This window comes from Astatotilapia calliptera, chromosome 17 (assembly GCF_964374335.1).
Source record: "Astatotilapia calliptera chromosome 17, fAstCal68.1, whole genome shotgun sequence".
Taxonomy (NCBI): Eukaryota; Metazoa; Chordata; class Actinopteri; order Cichliformes; family Cichlidae; genus Astatotilapia; species Astatotilapia calliptera.
This window is the reverse complement of record NC_137438.1, coordinates 26,589,119-26,612,847: the sequence shown is the minus strand read 5'-3', so window position 1 is coordinate 26,612,847 and position 23,729 is coordinate 26,589,119. Positions and strand designations below refer to the sequence as shown.

The following is a 23,729-nucleotide window of genomic DNA, read 5'->3' as shown; positions in this document are numbered from 1 at the left end:
ACATGCTGTCATTCGGTAGCAGCGAATCACAAGTGAGACACGAATTCTGGGTAATGTAGTTTTGGGAGTGAAACAAGCACATTAGAAATTCACTGCGGATTCAAGATAACTATTTGCGATATTTCCCAATAAACGTGGATCAAAGCAAGTCTTACATACTGCAACATATTTAATTGTGCTTTCACACACTTATAAACATACATTCTAGTAATCTATGGGTAACATCTGATGTAATCTGGTACATTGCAGTGTACTGGTAGTACACTAACATAACCAAAAACAGAAGAAGGTATAGTCATCATAATATTAAAAGTATATATTATTTCAATTTGATGCTTTTTTTAAAATGTTATTTCTTTCTCTCTAGCTAATCACTCACTCAGATACATAATCTTCAGCTACATTCTTATCCACTCATCCATCCATATGGAATACAAAAAAAATCATTTTATATATCAATGTAATGCTTAATGTAATATCCATCCATCCATCCATTCGCTTCCGCTTATCCTTTTCAGGGTCGCGGGGGGCGCTGGAGCCTATCCCAGCTGTCATAGGGCGAAAGGCAGGGTACACCCTGGACAGGTCGCCAGTCTGTCACAGGGCTAACACATAGGGACAGACAACCATTCACACTCACATTCACTCGCACATTTACACCTAGTGGCAATTTGGATTATCCAATTAACCTATCCCCACAAGTTGCATGTCTTTGGACGGTGGGAGGAAGCCGGAGTACCCGGAGGGAACCCACGCAAACACGGGGAGAACATGCAAACTCCACACAGAAAGACCCCGGCCTGATGTTGGAATTGAACTCAGGACCTTCTTGCTGTGCGGCAACAGTGCTAACCACCGTGCCACCGTGCTGCCTGCTTAATGTAATATTATAATATAATATTTTTAATATTTTTAGCAAAATAATGATGAAAAAGACGTAATATCCTGCACGTTTCGTTCTTGATGTGAGATTATCATTATTATTTTTCTTGTTATTTATTTATTTTTGCCAGTTGCAAGAAATACATATAATAAATCGTTGTTGTAGCCTACTGATCTAGTCTTTGTGCTCAAAAAGCTTAATATCACAGACCAGAAAATGGGCTACAGTTTAAAGAATGTACCAGTCTAGGTAAAACATTAGAGAAAAGACCCTGCATCTTGGCATTTGATTATCAATATTTGAATAGCAGATGCGTTTATATCCACTAATTTCCATACAATTATTGTCGCAGTGATCAGGCGTAAAATCGCTTCGCTCTAGAAGAAAAAAAAAATCAGTGTCTGTTTAAGATTTCGCGGGTGACTGTACGTCAGAGTGGGATTAAGGGATGTGGGTTGGCCCTGTAATATCCGAGGCTATCCTCCAACTCTAATTCAATAGGAGCTCAGCTGCGCTGTCGGTCTGTCGGCGTCGAGAACGGGCTGACCATTTCAGGGAGAGCCGTGCACACAGCTGAGACGGTTTATCGGAACAGCGGACACGATTCAGGCAGAGACATTTTAACATAACCTACACATGAAGGCAAATATGGAAGAAATCCCCTAAATTTTGGATTCCCAGAGCTCGTCTTTTTTTCTCCCTGGAGCGCATGTCTTGATTCTGCCGACTAATGAGTGAAAAGCAAAAAGAAATCAAACACCGACCTTGCCACGGATGAGAGCGTAGTGATGCTGTGATAACTGTGACTGAACAGACAGTAGGGGAAAAAAATCCGCGAGCAGCGACAGGGAGAAGTTGTGCGGGATATTGTGGTCAGATGAGGCAGATGTTAGTTTGCTGAGGAGGTTGATAGATCCCGAGGACCGCGCAGACCACCCTCACATTATGGTCCCCGGGGCCCCCAGCACGACCACCACCATGCTCCCCGCATCCGAGGCTGCCAAGATCTACCAGACCAACTACGTGCGCAACTCCCGCGCCATCGGCGTCCTATGGGCCATCTTCACCATCCTCTTCGCCATCGTCAACGTGGTGTGCTTCATCCAGCCGTACTGGATCGGGGATGGCGTGGATACGCCGCAGGCGGGCTACTTCGGTCTGTTCCACTACTGCATTGGAAACGGGCTGTCCCGGGACTTGACCTGTCAGGGCAGCTTCACCGAGTTCAGCAGCATCCCCTCCGGTGCGTTCAAAGCTGCCTCCTTCTTCATCGGCATGTCCATGGCGCTGGTGCTCACCTGCATCACCTGCTTCGCGCTCTTCTTCTTCTGTAGCACCGGCACCGTGTACAAGATCTGCGGCTGGATGCAGCTGGCTGCAGGTAAGAGGCATGACTACAGGTGGAAGTTTGGAAAGATGGCTTGTAGGGGAGCTCTGGGGGTGAGTGAGAAGAGTCCAGTGAGCAAAATGTTATAACCTAAAACTGTTTAAAGGCACAGATATTACCCTCATCTCCCAGTCAGGGTGTGGACTTGTATAGTTTTTGGCACAAAACATCTGTATATTGTTTTAAGGCACCAACAAATTCAGAGGTTGGAGTGCTTTTTCACTTAAAAAACAACAGCAAAAACATGTAGTTTACATCAAATTACATATGTAAATTAGTTGACCCTGAACTGTAAAACAGAAAAAAAAATGATCACAATGTGCAACAGGTTAAGCCACTGAGCCCAAATTGAGTAGATTTTGTCTGATGAGACCTTTTGTCAGAGACTCTCTCTGGTTAATAAAGCCCTTGTAAAACATTATATAACTGTCTGTGGTGTAGGTGGGCTGGCAACAGCCTTGGAGTGACCAAATCTTCAGCTCCAAACATTGTACTAAACCCTCAAGAATGAAATAATGAAGGCATGCTAATATTTTCATTTTGCTTTCAGAGAACTCATTCCCCCTGAACCTGAAGCTGTGAATGAACTCTCTTCATACACAGACAGCGATTTTAAGTACAAAAATACAGATGGAAGATTTTAATACAAGCTTATATCTTCTTAGTTTCTTCCACTTCAATTCAATATATCGTTGATTTTATAACTTCTCAGTGTTTCCTGTGGTGTGCTTAAACATAAACTGGAAAACGCAAATTCTTCTTTTGCTCATTTAATGACACAGGGAAGGTTTTATCTTCAATCCCAGCCAGGACGTTAAATAATAAGAAAACAAAAACTCACACAAAGAAATGTAATGATGTATAGTACTGAGTGAGCTGTTTCCTCCCGCCTTTAATTATTTTTTAGTTCTTCTCCTTTTTGCAGAGAGTTCCATCCAAAACAAACTATTTCTGTACATACAGGAGCAGAGAGTTTAATAGTGAAATCGTTTCTTATTTTACCCCTTTCATTTATCACAGATGTGTTTTCTGTACATTTTATTGTTTTTCTGTTTTCTGTTTATTTGGATCCCCTTTAGATTTATATCTCCCAAGAGTCCTTATTAAAGTCACAATAGAATACAAGCAGGATACAGCTGTGGCTCAGAGGGTATGTTGATGACTCAATCCCTGACTCTTCCAGCCCGCATGTAGACGTATCCTTGGGCAAGATACTGAACCCTGATACATCCGTGTCTATGAATGTTAGAAAGCGCTTAGAGTGAAGGATGAGACATGTAGCAGAGTGTAGTAGAGAGTAGAAAGACACTCTATAAGTACCACTCCATTTACCATCCTACATACAAACACCACCTCCTACACCCGGTGCAAAAATACTGCACACATACCAAGTGTTTTAAAATAAAGTATTTTTCATATACATGTGAATGAGAAACATTTACTCCAGTGAAGCATGTACCCCGTGGCCATTTTTCCCTCCCATGCCAACTTTAGGCCAAGAGACAATAAAGCAAGAATCAAGCGTTATTACTATAGTTATCTTATGATTTGTTCACAGCTTGCTGACACTGATTTGTGATAACAGTAAGAGATTTTATTTATATGACACCTTTTAAAACACATTTACAAATTTACATTGTTGGGATAGGCCTGGCAGAACCCTGGCTGGGTATCTCAGGCTGTATCCTTCCATATAAGGTGTCAGAAGATCTGAGATACACTTAGTTTGTGAGCCCACAGTGGGCTTTAAAACCCATCAATCAAATCTTAAAATCAATCATCAAATGAAAAGGTAACTACTGAAGAGAAGCTAAAACATGACTGATGTGCTCTCTGGCTGCTGCATTTTGGACAAGCTGTAGTTTTGTGTAGATGTCTTTGTGTATAAGGACTTAATAACGGTCTACAAGAGAAAACAGAGCATGACTGGACAACTGAACTGATATTCATATTCCAATTGAGGTGGCTGTCAAGATATGACACCCTGGTTTTTACAGTGTTGGCCCAAAGAGCCCAGATGTGCTGTAATACTTCTGTTAGCAGCATTGTGGCCAATTAATGAAGCGCTTACTGAAAGTCCATTTTAGTTTAGACAATTTTAAATGTGTGGGCTTATCAAAGGGCAGCTTGTCTTTGGACTGCAGCTTCCTCCCTCAGTCCAAATGCATACTTCTAAGGTTAATTGGTGATTCTATTGTTTGATGGGCCTGTGACTGGTGACCTGTCTAGCTACCCCATGGCGCTTAGCTAAATAAGCAGCTAAGGAAATAGATGGTCTATTCCTACCTTGTTCATTTTCTGAAAGCATTTAAGATGATTTACTGAGTTCTTCTTAAGAAGAACGTTTCTCTGACATTGTACTAGGGAGTTGGCAGATTAAACACTGGCTAATGTCCAATCTGACTGCTTCTGGACATTTGCATTCTTATGCGAACCTCAGCTAGGATGTCTGGAAAAGTTCAGGGCTGCAGTGTATTTTTGAAATGAACATTCACCAAGGACAGCATCGAAAGAAACAGCAGAGGTATAAGAGCTGTGTAAACTGAGCTTCGAGAGTGGTAGTCTGTAGGCGCTATACACTGAGCCTTACAGGCTCGTGTCTACAGCTGTGTGCTGTCACCTTTGAGCGGTGCTAAAAGTATGTCGAACCACTGGTAATGTGGGCTACTGCTGTTCATGTTTGCTGGTCTACTATGTTAACCTCTGCTGTGGAAAAGACAGCAGTCCTCTACAGAGAACTTCTTCATTAAAAGCAATTAAAGCTTTCCACTGCATGCATGCTTTCTATCTACATTTTCCTCTTTGTGATAAACCTTCCTGTCACCAACTTTTCAACTGGTCTATGTGAACCTGGAATCTTTGAGATTAGGTTCATGCTTTTGGGTTTTTGGAGAAATGCAAATAAAGTGCATCTCCTTAGGCTCTGTTGGTTGAAGGTTTCTTGAATATTGTCATGTCCATATTGCTTGAGATTTGTCCACCATAATGGATGCTACACAACTGCCGAACGTCAGGGAGAAATGTGCATACCCTGACTGGTTGGGTTTCTGGGGGCTGCTCGTTGCCAGAAACAGAGTGCTGCACCACAAACCTCCTTGTGATTGATTTGGTCACTAGCAGATTGCCTGTTGTATGCATGGAGGACGCTGACTTGCTAAATACTAACCGAGGGGCTGTAAGATTTGGAAAAGTGTGACTCAAACCTCAAACAGAGAACTCTTTTGTTTTCTGTCATACTTTGCAGACAACTTCCATTAGTCCATGAAAACTACCAACAACTGCACCAATATGCTAGCGATCAAAGCAATCGAAAGGAGGTTTTGAACAACCACTCGCACGACACACATTTCTTTCTAGTGAAAAATCCAGTTTCCAGATGGTTGTGGACCAGTTTTCTAGACCTGTGTGTCACTGATGCCCCATTCACATGACCCTGGATTATCATACTTCCAAAATGGGGAATAAGTTAGCAGTTTCATGGCTGCAGTACCTCAAAAGCTAACAAGCTAAGTAAATGGGTAATAACACAGGACCATAAATCCTGTTCTAGACCACAGTTCACCAGGTACTGTGATTTTACCTGATCTTTTAACCAAGTTTACTAGATCCGTGTCACACAGTGTGGCTTGCAATAATTTTAGTGCTGATTATTGCTGAAGTCTCACATTAGTTGATCTTATTTCATATTCATCTAAGGATTGTCACAGACCCAGAAAGCAGACTTAGAAAGGAGTTTATGCCTTTCAAGTGTTTATTTATAAGTTGGTGAAAAAGTAAAGAGAGACAGCGTTAATAATACCTCAGTTTGGGTGACTATAGCTCAGAAGGTAGAGCAGGTCCTCTGTTAATTGGAAGGTTGGTGGTTCCATTCTCTTATGCTCCAGTCTACATTCCAAACATCCTTGGCCAAGATAACAGATGATTCACTAGGGCATGTGACTGGTAACTGAAAACAGAAGAGGGACCAGGGTTAACAGGTGAATAGGAACACTAATCACCGGTAACAGGGTTGTCACAAGCTCCATTTGGCAATCTGACCAGGAACTGAGGCAACCTTAAATACCCACACATGATGACTGAATCTAGGACAGGTGTGGAAAGGACAACCAGATAGGAGACTCTGCCCACACCTAATGCCAACCCCACCTCTTCACCTGTGACTAAATAGCAGAATTAAAACACAAGCACAGATCCTCAATCTGGTGCACCACAACACTCACCGTTAATCAGTCACATCATGAGTCAACCTCTGACAGTTTAGGCGAGTGTAGCCTCGAGCAGATGAGAAACATCTGCAGGGGTCCACTGAACCTGCTTGTCTTTTTGGGTTCATTTTCAAGCTTGTAGCCTTTGTCCTCAGCTGACAGTTTTTAATTTATCCAATTTGGATACAACATTTTCACCACATATAGAACAAGTTCTCCAATAAACCTGTAAACCGGCTTTGATGTGCAGGATAGAAGGAGCTCCCTTTTAAAGTCTTTTGATATTTGTTTTCCTCAGCTTGTGATTTTTGTGTAAAAATGCAAACATAAATCTATCTAAATAAGTCCGATGGACGTATGGAAGCTCATTTGTATTCTCATAAAGATTGGTTTAAGGTCAACAGTCCCAACTGGGAACAAAAAAGAAGAATATAGCCGATATCTTCCATTTGTCTTTCACTTGACCTTGACTCAACATTGACTAGAGAGAGGTGGAAGAAAGAAGCAGCTACATGACTCACTGAGCTTTAATTTGATCCAGAAATAAGAGATTTGATTTCATTTCTTGAGAAAATGAACGGCGCTGCACAAATTTACACCCCCGCAGCGAAACATATGATAAGTAATGACTGATAAAGACAGCGATTCTGCGCCGAGTCTCTGGCTCAGAAACGTTTGTGTATATAAATAATCTGCCAGCATCGCATCATGCACCTTTATAAATGCTTGCAGCAAAACACTGCTTGTTCTCAAATGGGAATTAAATGTCATAACCAATAACAATCACATTAAACTGCACTCCTGCTTTCTGCCTACAGAATATGCCCACACATTTGGGGTTCAAGTCTGCTGGCCACCCGGCCAAACAATAAATACCTAATCATTTATAAGTAGCAGAGGTTAGCAGAACCACTGGCCAGCTGTTGGCCTACTCCCAGCACAATGCTCCCTTTTCATCTAAAAATCCCCGAAGCTCTAGCAGCTGTGAGTTGGATTATCTCGGAGACAAAGCACAATGATGAGCTCAATCACGAGCCATTCCTAATGAGGAGCAGTTGGTATCTTTGTGGTGTTTTACTCACAGATCAAAGCTGCTTCTTATTCCTCTGAGCCATGTCGGCCTTCCTCGGGTTTCCCACCAAGTCAGGAGAACAGAGAGTTTTTGCGCTCGCTAATGATTATTTTCATGGCTAATGACTGATCGTAAAATGTCAGAAAAGAGTTTGGCAATCTTCTAAGCTCACCAAGTCAGTTACATTGTTGTCGCACCGTAAGGCAAATAGTAGGGACGCGCTAATGTCCTGGGGAGCCATTTCCAGAGAACAAACTACTATACACTGAGCTGACAACATGCTGACAGTTTCTTAAACTTTCCGTGTTTTTTTGTTACATATGTAAAATAGTAGTCTGTAAAATGCTAAATTTAATGTAATCTTATAACCACTGATTATTTTACTAAATAAACCTGTAATTTTATATATGTCAATTGCATTTTAATCAGAATTATTGCTTCATATTTTCTGAGGGTGAAGAATCTTTTTATTTTTGAGTTCTCTGAAAAATCACCATTCCTGGAAGATCTCTCAGGTAGCAGGAGAGTTTGGAGTCTTTGTCTTTCACTGATAAGATTCAGTAAGAAATGTAGATTTCTTCTTCGTCTGTTTTTTAAAATAAGAATTTATTGATCTGTAAACATTAATAAATAATAATCCTAACATGTCTTAATGACAGAACATCACGGCTTGTTGTATAGCAGGCAGGAGTTTGAACCCACACACGGGACTTGGAAACAAGAGATATAAAACTCAAAAATGACTTTATTGCTGATAAATAACAAAGAACAACAAGCCTGTTACAAATAATCTGAAACTATAACACTTTTGGAGAAACACACAAAGGACACAGCCATGAGAGAGGACACAACAAAGCAGAGAACAAAAGCAGAGAGTTTAAATACACAAGAGGAGATGAGGTCAGAGTGGAGACGCCTGGAGAAAACAGCTGAACAGAATCTAACTTATGACAAAGAAGCAAAACTGAACATAATGCACGAGACGAGGGGATATCAACATAAAACAGGAAGTAACACAAGAACAGAAACACAGACTTGACACAAAGGCAGAAAGGAAAACCTTCAAATAGGGTAAACTTTATTAATGTAGCGGGTCTTTATTAATGTCCTGCTGACCAAAGCACTTGAAGCACACACACTCATACAATCCTTTGATTACTGAACTCCAGAACAATGCTTTTTTCCTGTTGTACACACCCACACCGCTGGTTTTCCAGTAGACATGTCCATGCTTGTGATTGGTCAGAAGCTTCAAACTCATGCCCCTTCCTGTGAAAGTGCTTGTAGCTAAACTGATAAACCCTGGATTGACTTACCAAGCTCTTAGTGTGATTCCTGATGCTCATTAAATGAAGCTAAATAATGGAAAGATATCCTGGTTATGATGAATTTGGTCCAAAAAATATACTGAGTCCTAGAAAATAAAATAAAACAGGAAACCACACAAAAAGAAGTCAGAGTGAATGATCCAACAACAGTAAAGACAAGACTTTATGTATACAAATACATACATACACAAAACATACATATATATACAGAAGGCAGAAATAAAGCACAGGAGGAGACAAGTAAGGTGAGGCAGGCACAACTGCAAAGAATCAGCAAAAACAATGAAGAAATCAGAATGTAGGCAACGTCATTAAATAGAAATAACGAGCAAGAGGCAGCTAGCATGTAGACAGAATGTAATAACGATATGAAAAAAAAGAGAAACTCAAGACAAAATGAAACCAAAACTCAGCAAATCCTATACAAGGACCTTAAACGATGATCGCTGATACTCATCTGATCTGAAGAGCTCCATTACGACATCTGAATGGAGTGAATCAACACTTCTCTCACCTTTCCTGCTCAATGTCATTTTCAAGTCCCAACAAGTCCATATGTGGGACCAGCCACTAAAAGCTCTCTTGGCAGCTTGGATACACAATCTCGAGGAGCTTCCTCTGTCTGATCCCATCAGGATGTAAAAAAAATACATATATTCCCTGTCAGATGCCATTTCAGGTGGTCTGAGGCTGCTGTGATAGGCTGTCAAAGACAGCACATACTGCTCAGAGGCTTCTTTCCAATAATGGGATCTCTTGAATGTTTGATGAGTATTGGCTTCTGGTGCATCAAGATTTCTGAAAGATATGCCAGGAATAATGATGATCTCTTTAATGATGAGATATCCTTTTTTTGATATGAAACAGAACACAGCTTTGATGGTCATCTTTTGCATTTCTTTGTACAGTAGTTAATCGGGTCCTCCATTTTCTCTCTTCTGCGACTAGATTAAAAAAAAAAAATCACAGTTTAAAGGTCAAAGAGGTCAAAGATGAGACTGTTTTGATGATGGAGATTTACTTTCTAAGTGGTGTAATTTTGGCTTATGGGGTGTGACAGGCTGTTTATAATAAAAACACATTAATAACTTCTTATGTTTCCTACATTATTTATTCCCATCTTTGTGCTGAGAAAATAAAAACTTTTCACAATGAAAAATAACTCTTTTTAAAAAGCTTTTCAACACAATATATTTGAGTATTTAGCCCAAATTTAGTACAAAATCAATGCTGTACAGCTGATAAATACCAGTAATCTGCCAGTTTATTTATAGTCTTTTACGCTATATGAGCTCTTCTCACGTCTTTGGATTTAAAAAAAAAAACAGCAGGGTCTCTTTACTGGACACTTTATGGAGTCATATATTTGATTTACTTAAATTTATGACTGCAGACTAAATTTGTTGGTAGACACACTTCATGGCCATCGCTGAGGGTAGGAATGTAGACACCAGAGATGGGCGTAATCTGATTACTTTTTTCAAGTAACGAGTAAAGTAAGGGATTACTATAGAGATTGACAGACCATGTGACTTTCGCGCATTGCATGCCGGTAACTCGTGGCAAAACAATCCAAGTACCTGCATCAAATGCAAGCATTTGCAGCACCGCAAAACATTCATTCTTCGGTTCCAATAAATTCTTGCTTTTTCTTTGCCCCCCAAAAAGGTATGTACAAAACGAAGGAGAACAATGCTGGTCCGTACAAAGACAGACTTAATGAAAAGTCAAAGAAAAGATACGAGGAAAAAAATCAAACCAGTGAAAGGGTTAGATCCTTACGAGCACACAGAGGGACAAAATACATTAGTGTGCTGCCCAACTTTCACCACGCTCATATTTATAATTATACGCTTCTTGGAGTGAGTGCATACACTCGTGAAGTTTAGTAACTTCAGGTCACTGCAACAAGCCCAGGTACAGTTTACCGACGGATGGGTGCAGGACCTTGAAATGCACCGTGTAGAACGAAAGACCATCGTACATATCATAAGTTTACCAGTCTCACAAATCGTCTTCATAAACACACATTCGTTAACCGTTTATTAATAGGACCTTTGAGCTCAATGGTAATTAATTAGTAGTAGAAATAAATTCTGGTACCCATCACAGAAATGTAGCAGTGACAATAATATTGTATGCTGTAATCGCACTGGACAATTAGTGATACAAAACAACTGTTTTATGTTTTTGTCAATGTACCATGGTAATAACAGAAGCGAAACACAATATTGTGTCAGGACAATTCACTATTTATGCACAACAAATAAAGGAGCATAGCGCGACAATTTCTGTTCAGCGCCAGACTTGCTTGTAACCTATATCACCAATTATGTTAAGAAAAATGACGCATTAACTACAACAGCAGACTGACCTTTGTAGAAATGCTTCGAGCAGACTAACCTGTGAGCTGGAGTGTTCTGGGACGTCTTTGAATGGCTGCAATCCAGTCGCCTCTTTGTTACTTCGGAAACATGGCTCTCTTTACCCGTCGGCTTTCCGTGGCTGTCATGCGACCGGCTATTGCAGTTAATAATACAACAGCTTCTTGCCATTTTTTGTGTTTCTTTTTATCGCTGATCACTGATTTCAATTGCGCTAGTACCTCTTGCCACGAGTTCCCAGAATTCTTTGCGGTTTTACCCCTGAGTGACGTCACATTTTCAATCTCTATTGCAAAAACGGTAATCCCGTAGGAACGCTGCGTTACTGCGTTACTAAAACCGTGATTTTTTGCGAGAATGTCTCACGACAGTGACGTAAGCGAGTGCGCCGTTAGTGACAACAGCTGTGTGCAGATCAACAATGGATCACATATCGATTGTGGCAGAGAGTATGAGCGTGCAGCGTTCAAAGCGTGGAAGTACTGACCTTACTTTGAGTTTGAGTCCATAAAAAGTGACAAAAACATTAGCGTCCATCGTGCGTGGGAAGAAAACTTCTTTTTACAGCGAAAAAAACCCCTAAACTTCCAAGCAAGCACGAGTGCCGTAATGGGAAACTCACAGAGAAACTCGGGATTCTTTAACTGACCGCGGCACACCTGCACCAGGGTAAACCTCCGCCTACCCTGTTCCTGCTTTACAGGTGAAAATAGAGCAACAGGACCGCTGAGTCTTTGACTTTATTTATTTTCTGCTGTGTTTTACTTGCATCTATTTGAAAGAGTGAGTGTAAACACAAAAAATATTTTATTTTATGTGCTGGAATGTGTAAAAAAAAAAGGTTTAAATGTTAAACTAATTTATTCAAGTCAGAGAATGTTGCATATAATTAAATTTTTGCTTGATGCATAAAGTTAAAAGATTAAAACTGATAAAACAAGTTAAAAAAAAGAGACTTTTCCATTTGATTACATTTTGTATGATGGATTATGCAGAAAAAGTAGAATTGGGCTGAAAGATCTATCGCTTTATCACCTATTCAGGTTGTAAATCGTGTTTTTAAAAAGTAACTAAGTAATTAATTACTTTTGAAAATAAGTAATCAGTAAAGTAACGGGATTAGTTTTTTGGGGAAGTAATCAGTAATTAGTTACTGATTACTTTTTTCAAGTAACTTGACCAACACTGGTAGACACACTAAGCTCTCTCTTTACCACAACAAACCAGTACAGCATCACTACAACTGCAGACCTCCTCATGCTGAAGGGAATTTTATTCATGAGTGATCCTATATACTATACTGCTCTTAGCAAATTATCTTGGGTGAGCCTCAGCCTCACCCAGAAAAGGTTACCTGGGCTCCACCTTACAGACAGGCCTGGGGGAAGGGCTTGTTGGCAAGTGGTTGTGTCCTGGTGTAAGCCTTTGGAGCCTTGTTCAGCCCAAAATAGCCACACAGGTTCACTCTCCTGTGGCTTCTCCATCTCCAGGAGGAGCCAAAGGGGTCTGAGGGTTTGTGGATCAGAGCGATGGTGATGATGACAAAATATATAAAAATTATCATTAATTATCAGAGCAGAAAGTGTCTCTGATGCAATTTAAACCTGACATCATGTAAACAAAATCCTCTGGACGTCACATACAGTGACAGGCTCTCTGAGTATTGTACTGGATGCCTGCGTGATCCCAACACATCATTAAGAGACTTGTTTTCTCTGGTAATTTGTCGCCCATCTGCTGTTTTTTTGCTCACTTCATACTTTGTGTTTCAGAGGAATTAAAGAGATTGTAAACTGCCACTTTAGTTGCCATTAATAAATCCATTAGTTACAACTTATAAACTTTTAAACGCATGCCTTATTATAAACTGGCACCGATGATGCAAGCAGGCTGAGGTGAGCATGCTCAGTGCGGAGCAGCAGGCACACAGCTCTTGACAAGACGATGCACATCGATGCTCAATAACCTGGATGGGCTCCAGAGCTCTGATGGCCATCTGGATCCCACACAAATGCGCATACATGAACACTGCCTTTGGCATGAGCAGCTGCTTGCTTTTCTGTGACTATAAGTCCATAAAAATCCATAGAATCAGAGGTGGGTTACTCAAAGTGCTGCTGAAGCATTTCCAACCCAGCATCCATTTCCTGGTTGCCTGACCAGCAGCTCCCTGTGCAGTAAGTGGCTCTCCTCATGGTGCTCTCTGCGTACTAAGTGGTCCTCTAGAGAGTGGAGCTGGCATTCAGAGGTAGCAATAAAAGGTCCATTTGGTAGCTGAAGGTTTATTGATCCAAATGTTGCTTTCCAGAACAACAGGAAGCAGCGCTGTAACAGGACACAGCTGCCACTACACGCATGGCCTTTTTGATGGCTCTTCAGCTACGTGTTAGCGTGAGTGACATAGAGACTCAGTGTGAGTCGTGCACGCTCTAGTTGCCTTGTGTTTCATGCATGATAACAGTTTGATACAGCTCCTGACTGACTGATATTATTATGTGAATGCTCGCTGTGCTGCGTGGCATTCAAATTTACACCTCCTCAGAAAGATGTCAAGTGGAACTGGGCCGTACAGCTTATCACCGTCACATTGTGTTTAGGAAAGGAGAGGCAAAGATAGGCGGTTAGACAGCCTCACCACGACGGCGGAGGAGGAGGAGGCCAGATAATGAGAAAAGATCCAGGAAATGTCTGGAAGATGAAATCTATCGATTAAAATGCCACTTGTGTGCTTCCTGTCCATGTGTTATAATAATCCAATTAGAGTCATTGTACCTCATTGTTTATTTTCTAATCTAAACCTTTAATTCTCATATGCCTTCTTGAGCAGCAGTCTAAGCAGAGGTGCCCAGACCTCCACCAATCAGCTGAGAGATGTGATCTGTCCAACATGTTCTGGATCAGCCCCAGTTCAAGGTCCTTGCGAGATTTGATACAAGTTCCTTAGCCCCGTAAAGCCAAGTGTATCATATTTGATGCATGAGTTTTTGTGATTTTTTTAAACTTCTAAAAAAACAAAATAAATTACACAATACGTTTTTAAGCAATAAATTAAAGAACAAGCCTGATGTAGCAAATGTGATACAAACTCATGCATGAAAATTGATATTGACTTACCTTTTCTTTTTTTCGTCAGAAGGTTCAATAAACACTCCATTAAATAGCAATAATAATAACAATAAGGACAATAATAATAAATAAATAAACTCCATTTTCAAATCTTGAATTTTCTGTAATAAATTGTTTTTTAACAAATATTACATTAAGTTTAAAAAAATCTCTACAGAGATGTTTTTGTTTACATGCATAAAGTGTAACAACTCCCTTGAAATTAATCAGATATTGTAGTTAAAAATAATTTACCACACTTCTCTCATAAAATGTTCATGTTAACTTCACATTTTGCCTCTAAAATATTAACAGGAAATCACGCAAACGTAACTTTTGCATGTGATATGTCGGTACATACAACTGCCTCAGTAACTGTTCTCCTTTCAGTAGCAAAGTGCTAAATTAAAATATGTGTTATCAATAAATTGTGCACTTGTATGCACAAACACATCTGTGTATTGTGGTCAGTTGGTGAAAAAGCATCAGAAAAGTAACGATGAAATCCAAATATGCAAAAATGCAATGTCCATTTCTGACATGATTGAGTATTGCACATGAGCTGTGTATTTCTTTGTTTGTAGGTCCAAAGATGAGCATAAAATGGTTGGTTTTGCATATTGTAGATGTTCAAATTTCCATTTTTCACTGAACACTTCAAGGATTTACTCGTCTTGTGTCCTGTGTGTGAATCCTTTGTGCCGCTCGGCACATTTCCATATTTCCATATTAATTTATGGAAAATGTTATTCTGTTGTTTGCCTTACAACTGGGACGAAAGTACATTTATATTTGCTGCAAAAATTGCACAACCCACATACAACCCAAGGCGATGTGCACATTTTTAGAAACTTCTACATTTGATTTGTCTTTTTCTTTTTTAATTATTCCGGGGTTTTTTTCTTTTTTGTTTTTTGCACACTATCCGTTTCAGCACAGATTTATACGCCTACACTGCTTTTCAAAGTGCATGTTGTTGGGGCATTTAAAAAAGACCAGACTGTTGAAACGGGAAGGCAGTGGAGGAAAAATCTTCAGGACAATCTTCAGATGTGAAAATGGTCAAAGATAGCTACTTGTGGCTAATTTTAGCACCAAAAAAAGTGCCACCAGATGGATCACTCTAATTTTATTGTTCTGTTTATTTATTCTCTGGAGAAGGTATAACCCCTTAATTTAATCTGTGCATGTATGCATGTGCACTCCAAAATAAACCCAAGTGCTAATGACACTAATGACTGCTCAATCTTTATCCTGTCATCCATATAATGAATTACTGGAAGAGTCTGAGAGGCTTTAAAGTGATGTAACATGACCACATGTGAAAACGCGCGCACACACACAGAGGGAAGAGTCCATTAGCAGAAAGGAGTGAGTGAGGCTTTCACCTGAAGGTGTTTAGATGAAACCCTCTGCTCTGCCGTCTTCTCCTCTACCCCCTCTAAAGTGCTCAGCTGCTCCTCCCCGCCCGCCTGCCCTAGAGGTGCTGCCTGGAACGGAAAACATTTCCATTTTAAGCTCAGAGAGGTCACAGCGGTTGGACGGTTGGCGGCTAGAGTACAAAAAAAAAATGTCAAAGAAGCATAAAGTGAAAGAGAAACAGTGCCGCAGTGTGTATCAACCGAATTAAAAGGCTGCCAAGTCAGCTGGAAGAGATTTTGGATTCCCACTACAGACCCGTTTCGAGTCTGTGGATTAAGAAAGTGGATTGCCTCCTTCAGCTGATGAGGATTTTAAAGAGACAGTAATCAACCTGTAAAATCTGTGTTTACAGCTTCACACACGTGTTACCTTAACAGACATAAAATAGTCCTACTTTGAAAACTGAGATACAAACACAGAGGACAGCGATGGCTAAGTTTAAACGTTTCAGCTTGTGGAGCGCATTTTATACAGTGGCTTCAACTCAAGGTTAAAACAGCAAGCATTTCTAATAATACACTAAAGTGCTGTTTTACTTTGAATTTGAATGAAAAAATGTTGTGCTCACTTGCGTCCCGAGCTCCTCTGTAATCTCAGATGGTTAAGTGTTTTTGGTTGCATGAGCAGAGAAGGCTGTGTCCCCGACGCTTTTACGGGTGCAACGGTGCGAGAGCAGTGATGGGGTAGTGAAGGAGCGAATGAGGTTTTAGCATCTCTACATTATACTGTGGTTTGGGGCAAAGTCATTTAAAGCTTTGTAAGTCTTTACAATCAATTGTAACATGAAGTCAATGTTAGTCCTGGAAAAAACAAAACTTTTATATAGTTTATGATTGAAGCACATACATCTGCATTCAGCGCATCTGTTTAACAGCTATTCAGCACGCTTAGAAACAACTTTGAAAAGTTCATAATTTATATCAACTATTAATCACACTATTATTTAACAATTTTTATATGTCAAGTAATAATTTCTGAGATTTTTTATCCAAAAGCTTATTTCTGTCACTGAAAAAAAACAAACTTTTTGGCATGTATAAGTCAAAGTTTTAGGTTATTATCTAAAATTCTTAACTTGTGCTAACTCAAACTTGTGGAAAAATAACTCGAAATTGAGAATGTAACTTGAAAATATAAGTAATTAGGTTGAAATTTTGAGATATTAACCCTGAATTTTGCTTTCTGGGTGGCTAAAAAAAAATCATCACTAATGTAAACGGTCTCCTGTAATTTTAACTGTAAACTGTTCAAATTGTAACACGAACAGTTATAGTGACACTGTTTTTGTAATTCTGTCTCTGTACACCATCACAGTGGGTTTTAAATAAGGCAGTTAATATGTGAATGAAGTGCAGGCTTTCAGCTTTATTTCAGGGGGGTTAACAAAAGTATTGGATTAACTGTTCAGGAATTACAGGCATTTAAAGTAACCCATTTTCAGAGATTAAATTTAATTGGACTAACTAACAAACTACCTAACTTTAATACTTTTAATACTTGGATGAAAAATCTTTGCCAAATATAGCCTACAGACATCATCAGAAAATATGTTTTCTTTCTTGAGATGCTCTGCGAGGCCTTTACTGCCTTTACTTCAGTTGCTGCTTGTTTGTTGGTGTCTCTGTATTCAGTTTTGTATTTAATGTAAAGGATGCTCTGTTGGGTTTAGATGATTTGACATTGAAGAATATCCAGTTTCTTTACTTTAAGAAACCCCTGGAGTGCTTGACAGATGATGTAGTGTGCTTCTGGTACAAGTTCATCAAACAAATACCTTCAAAGTAAAAGTTGTGCCTTCGGAAACATGTCTGCAGCTCTGCGGCACAGCTTTTTACTTTGAAGGCGAACCTCTACTTTCAACAATTTTCAGTTTCACTACAGCTCAGAGACAAACTGGACAGTGTTTGTAGATAAGTCCATCACTTCCATTCAAACTACAACACTAGCAATACATAAGTGACCAAAGGAATCACAGAAAAACGTGTTTTTCATGATGACCGATGGTTGCCAGATGGTTTCAGACCAGTCTCTAAGTTTGTATGACTAAGGCTTTATCCACTCTAGCCTAAATTGATGAGATAATTAATAATAAAATAAACCAATAAAATCTTGCTAGTTGGGTTGAAGCAACTGAAAACAACCAAATAAAGCCAAAAGTTTTTTTTTAATAACTGAGAAATTTAAGCGATATATATATCTTCATGAAACCAAAAGCCACAATTTTTAAAAAAAAAGAAGATTGAAGTGTTAACGGTTCCCGCCCTGATGATCAGCGTTGCTCTTAATAGAGCTGTCAGCCGGTGAGTAAATCTAAACACAGCGATGTAAAGGTGTCACAGAGGGTGAGCTGTTTTACGAGGTGTGTGGTTTGGGGGAGTGGTGAGATTGAGCTTTGTGCCCAAGACGATGAAATCACAGCCAGACAGTCAGCAGCTCACAAACCCAACAGTTTCATGGCTGACAGCGCGACCAGTACTGCCTTTACACTAGCAAATATTAAACTGTCTCTCACAGTTAACTGGATCAGACCCTGAGCTTTAGAAAATAATGCTCCAATTATAAATGGTTACAGATTTTTTATAAATATAAAGTCTTACATTCAAGAAAGAACCACCTGGTGTTACTATTACCAAAACAAATGATGTTTTATTTCTGCTCTCTTCATGTTTGAGTAAGAAAGGGTCAAATTCAGTATGGCTGAATATCATCAGAGGGCATATGTGCTGCTCATCCTTGCACCTCCAATTTGTTGTGACCACAAGGTCCCTGCACGCACTAGAGGGCACTGATCTCTGTAAACCTAACTGCATATTTATATGTAGAGTGCACAAGGTTTTCTGTTTGCTGTGTGCTTGGGACATAGGGAACTTTAAACTCAGATTTATTTTATTTTATTTTATAGAATAGAATAGAATTCAACTTTATTGTCATTGTACATGTCACAGGTACAGGGCAACGAAATGCAGTTTGCATCCATCCAGAAGTGCTTTAGCCATGATATAGATATATTACAATATATATTAGCAATAATATAGATATGCAGCAGAAGTCAATTCGTTTTAGCTTAATCAGTCAGTTTAAGCGATCTCCAAACTTCTGAACATCATATACAGAATAAAGAGTATCTAAACAAAAAGAACTGGACAAAAGAAGGCTTTCACAAACTTTTATCTTTACATAAACCTTTAAAAAGCTAAAATACTACGGTACATCTAGTGAGCTGAGATATTTCACAGAGAAAATGAAACTTTGAACTGCTGCTGGTGCCAAAGTAAAGCTCGAGGATCATCAGTGTCTTTCTAAATTTCATGGAAATCCGTCCACCCACCACCAACCGACACTGGCTATCAAGCAAATAAAGACAATGAGATAAAGTCAGAAAATGTCATGACTCTGACATCATGAAGGTCAAAGCATTTCCCATTCATTGCATCTTGTTGATAAACAACTTGTCATTTGATGACGTTTTCAAAAATGAGTCGGCGTGTGATGGACAGATGGGGTCGCAGCAGCGTCTGGAGCCGGTTCGAGGTAAAGCGAGACTGGTGTGTCTGATTGGGGAATCATGAGGTATTTAGAGCCTTAAGTGTGACTGACAGTTTTGATTGCAGAGTAGTTAGGATGTGGAATGAGCAGAGAGATGGAGATTATGTGAGACGGGGAAAGGCAGGAGAAACGGTCGGGGGCTGCCAGCCAAATGAAAATGACATCCAAAGACCCCCTTCTTCAAAAGGCTCTGGGACTGCAATTATGCTCCGCAAAATGGATACTCATTTGCTCAGGTTAAATTTGCAAAGAAATCAGCAGCGATGATGGCGTGTTTACTGACAAACATAATATAATGGCCTGAGGCCAACTGATTCGAGCATGAAAACACTGCCTAATGTTGTTTGACTGAGTGGTGGGGATAGAGTATGGTTTCATTTCTGTTTGTTTATATCTCAAAGATGTTTCTACAGATTTTGATGACCGTACCAACAGATAGTGTTCTTAGTGCACAGCCTGATCTGTGCACATACAGTTTGAAAATAAGATTTACACATTAAAGTTCGGTACGTATCATGTGGACTTGATCAAGATGAGCTGCGGAAGTTCAAACCAAGCATCAGAATGAGGAAGAACGGTGATTTAAGTAAGTTTGAAGGTGGTATTGTTGTTGGTGTTAGTCAGGCTGGTCTAAGTGTTTTAGAAACTGGCCATCTGCTGAGATTTTCTCAGACAAATATCTCTAGGTTTTACAGAGAATGGTGTGAAAGAGAGAAAATCCAAGTCGGAGGAGAAAGGCCAGACTGCTTCGAGCTGGCAGGAAGGCAACAGTAACACAAATATCCAAGTTATGCAAGAATTTCTGAACCCACAACACCTCAAACCTTGAAGCAGATGGACTACAGCAGTTAAGATCAGCAAGAACAGGAAACTGGGGTTACGAGTTGTATGTGCTCACAGAGTAATTTGGACAACAGAGCACCAGAAAAAAGTTGCCTGGTCTGATGAGTCTCAATATCTGTTGCAGATTTCAGGTGGTAGGGTCATAAACGAATGGGAAGTTGTCATCATAGGTGTGCAGCAGACAAATCTGAGGGGATGAGGTGCAGGCTTTCAGATTTGGTTAATGTTAGATGGAATGACCCTGTTGTGTCCAATCAAGCCAACAATTTGGTGTGAATACAGCATAAAGTGTTACTGTGATCCTTATCGTTTGTATCAAACTTCATACTTCTGTTCATGAAATGAGGAAGTATTGGACTTTTATATCTGTGATGGCTGTTTTTGTCTCTCTTTCCTCCAAAACATTTCAGTGTTACAAAAGTTTGCAGCCAAACAGGTGGGTGAAGAAGAAGTTATTTAGCCACATGATATATCCTTTTTCAACAATTGGCTGCCAAATTTCAAACTCTTGAACAAATTGTGAAAATGATGACAGCATGCACTTTTCCACTCAGTGATAAATGTAATTGACCAGAACTCAGCCACTGTGCGTTGGATTCTCTTTAAATTTTGCAAAATTCCCCCTTGTACAGAGATTTAATAGTCCCAGTCAGTTATTAGGTATTGTGCATATATAATGTGTGTCTTTGCTTTAGGGATGACAAGCATCAGAGACACCACAGGCTTCATTTTCTCATCATTAAACCAACTAGAAAGCAGCTGATTTATGCTCATGTTGCACACAACTGCTGCGGGCTTCTCTTAAGCATCGCTGCTTTTAAAAACTGTCAAATGTCTAATTACACCCACAATTTGTTTGCATGAGGCAGCACCATCCCTAATGAGCAACGAGCATCTCTCAGATGTAGGCTACAGCCTTGATTTCTCCTGTGTTTGTCAGAAGTAGGTTTTATTTTCATTCCATTTTCTGCCTGCTTCTCTTAAGTTTTTCCCGAGGCCAGAGAAAGCAGATTTTGGAAGTCTGTTGGCATTTACCGGCGCTGCGTTGCCCTTTAAATTGGTGCGATGGTGATGATTGGAGAGTGTCCAGTTGCCAGACATGGAGAGAAGGTGGCAGCAGAGCTGATGGGGAGATAACGAGGTCTTCCCTGGAGTCTCTGCAGGATATGGATGTGCTGAAGGTATATAGGCCTTAATAAGACTCCTAATCAGGTGCTTGTTATGGAGCAGCAGGAGCGCTATCAGCAGGGGGGGTATGGAAGGAAATGAGAGCGCTAAATGGCATTAGGAGAGGAAACCAAGTGATTGGCAGCTCTGAGTCTGACATTGACAGCATATATATGAAATGCAAGAGAGTGCAAGTGTGTTGCATGCAGTAGTCATCAAAATTGTTATTTTCCGCCCTGCTAAAGAAAATGTTCCCAGTCTACTGTTGTATTATCCTATTGTATTATGTATTCCTGAAGGACAGTCACTAAATAGTTTGCCTGCTGCCCACTGCACGAGGGATCAGTGACAAATCCCCCAGAAGGGGAAAGTGATAATCTCGAGGAGCATAAGCTCATCCCAGAGGAGGAGAAAATACCCTGCCTCTCTGTTTTTCCTGGCCGCCTTTTAAGTCTTGTGGGAAGCTTCGGAATAACTTTAATAAACTATTTCTTCTACAGAAATGTGAATATCAATGTGCTCTGCATTTCAAAGGCCATCATAATACTGGATCTATCTATGTTCATTAAGAAAAGAGATTTAAAAAATATATAATTTATGGGATTCATTAACTCATTATATTTGATTAAGTGGATACTTTTAAATGTGCTTTCCAAAAATCCTTCCATCCCAGCAATTTGAAAGTTTTGGACTAACTCCATTTAATCAATTACATCTGGACTCAGTCCTTATTGATTCCTCTTTGTAAGTAATTGAAAAGTCCTTTCCAGTCAGACCAGTTTGCAGAGTTTGAACAGGAAATTCTTCTTAACTTAGAGCTGCCAAAATACCATAATGAAATGGAGGAAAAAAGAATTAAATGTTGTGAACAGCCGCAGCTCTGCATGTCTTCTTTCTAATGCTCATTTCCAGCTCCATATGTTTTCTTTTACCAGAGCAGCTTTGCTTGATTCACAGAGTAAAATAATCCCTGTTTATCTTGTATTTGAGTGAGGTGAAAACCCTCAGTTCATACAAGCTGTTTTAGCCACCTAAACCCTGTTTGTAACACACCTTTTTTCTTATTGGCTGTTATTTGCAAACGATGGGATTGAACAGCTGCTGGGTGGGGCTTCTGCACTCACAGACCTAAGATACGATATTATGAGCATCCACTGCTGTAACAGTTTATATGTGAGATAACAACATTAAAAAAAACATTTTTACATGTCAGAATGTCTCCAACAATGTCTTCCTGGAGAAATTATGTAGTGTGAGACTCCTGTGGAAATCAGCAAAATGTTCAGCATCTCTGTTGGTACAAACTGCCATGTCAAGCACAACACTGAAGTTTTCTACGCCTCATTAAGGCGTTACCGTCTCCCCAGGAGTAACGTAATTAGCGTAACCAGGATGGAGGAGGGATGGAACAGAAATGCTGACCCGCCCCTGCAGCCTTGGTGCATCCCATCCTGTCATCTCCTTGCGAGTTAAAGACCTACATACCGTGTCACCGACTTAATCTTTGGTCTGTCGCAACCTTTTCACCCTCAAGCGACTCATCATAGCCTCAGACGACCAGAGACTTCTGCCTGAGCTTTTTCCGTGGTGCTAAAAACACGACTGAGCTTTGAGGCCCGCCTCGCTGTGATGGGATGTGACAGGCTGAATGCAAGGAACGAGACCCCAAACCAACAGTACGTCAAATTGACTGTCGAATGACTTTGTTGCTTCTTGATCCCTCTGGCCTTTCAGTTTGAGTTCACAGCTGAAATATTTTGGACTTCTTGGCCAATTCTAATGACCTTGCACATTAAACGATGCTGCTGCTGTTGTTGTTGTTGTTGTTGCCATCGTGTCAGGCAGTGGTCACGCAAGCATAAATTATGAATGCAAACATAACTACTTGATTTTGGATAAATCATTGCAGCTGTAAACATGAATGAAAGCCTCCCAGTGAGATGAGCTTTTCTTGTTGTGCAGCTTTTATTTATTTATTTAAAGACATTCAGTCACGCATATGTCTCATAACGTAAATATCCTCTATGAATCTGCAGATGGCAGCTTTGCCTGTCTAAATTCACCGTCATTCAAGAATGCAAATAAATCTGTAACATTTTTCGAATAGGGTTACGTTAGGTTTAAAGTATTGGTACTGGTATTGACAATAGTGGCCCTGTATTTACTTGGCATCAGAGCCAAAGCTTGCAGTATTGCACATCTCTACTGCAAAGTGCAGCAAAAAAACCCCCAAAAAAACAAAACTCCTGGTGCTGCCCGTCTCCTCCTTCCTCCTCCTCCTCCTCCTCCTCCTCCTCCTCCTCTTCAGTCTGTTTGTATTTACACTCGGTCCAAAGTGAGCTCCTCTTTCTCTGGCTTCATAATTACATGATGAAGCCAAAGCGAGT

The 23,729-nt window shown here is 40.0% G+C and overlaps 1 protein-coding gene across 1 annotated transcript in view; it reads left to right on the top strand.

Annotated features, from left to right (window-relative positions):
* Positions 1-1,436: 1,436 nt before the first annotated feature.
* Positions 1,437-23,729, top strand: part of lhfpl3 (LHFPL tetraspan subfamily member 3) — a 59,049-nt gene continuing 36,756 nt past the window's right edge. The window contains exon 1 of the mRNA XM_026146889.2: positions 1,437-2,264. Coding sequence (XP_026002674.1) covers positions 1,829-2,264 — 436 coding nt within the window. The 5' untranslated portion in view covers positions 1,437-1,828. The remainder of the gene's footprint in view (positions 2,265-23,729) is intronic.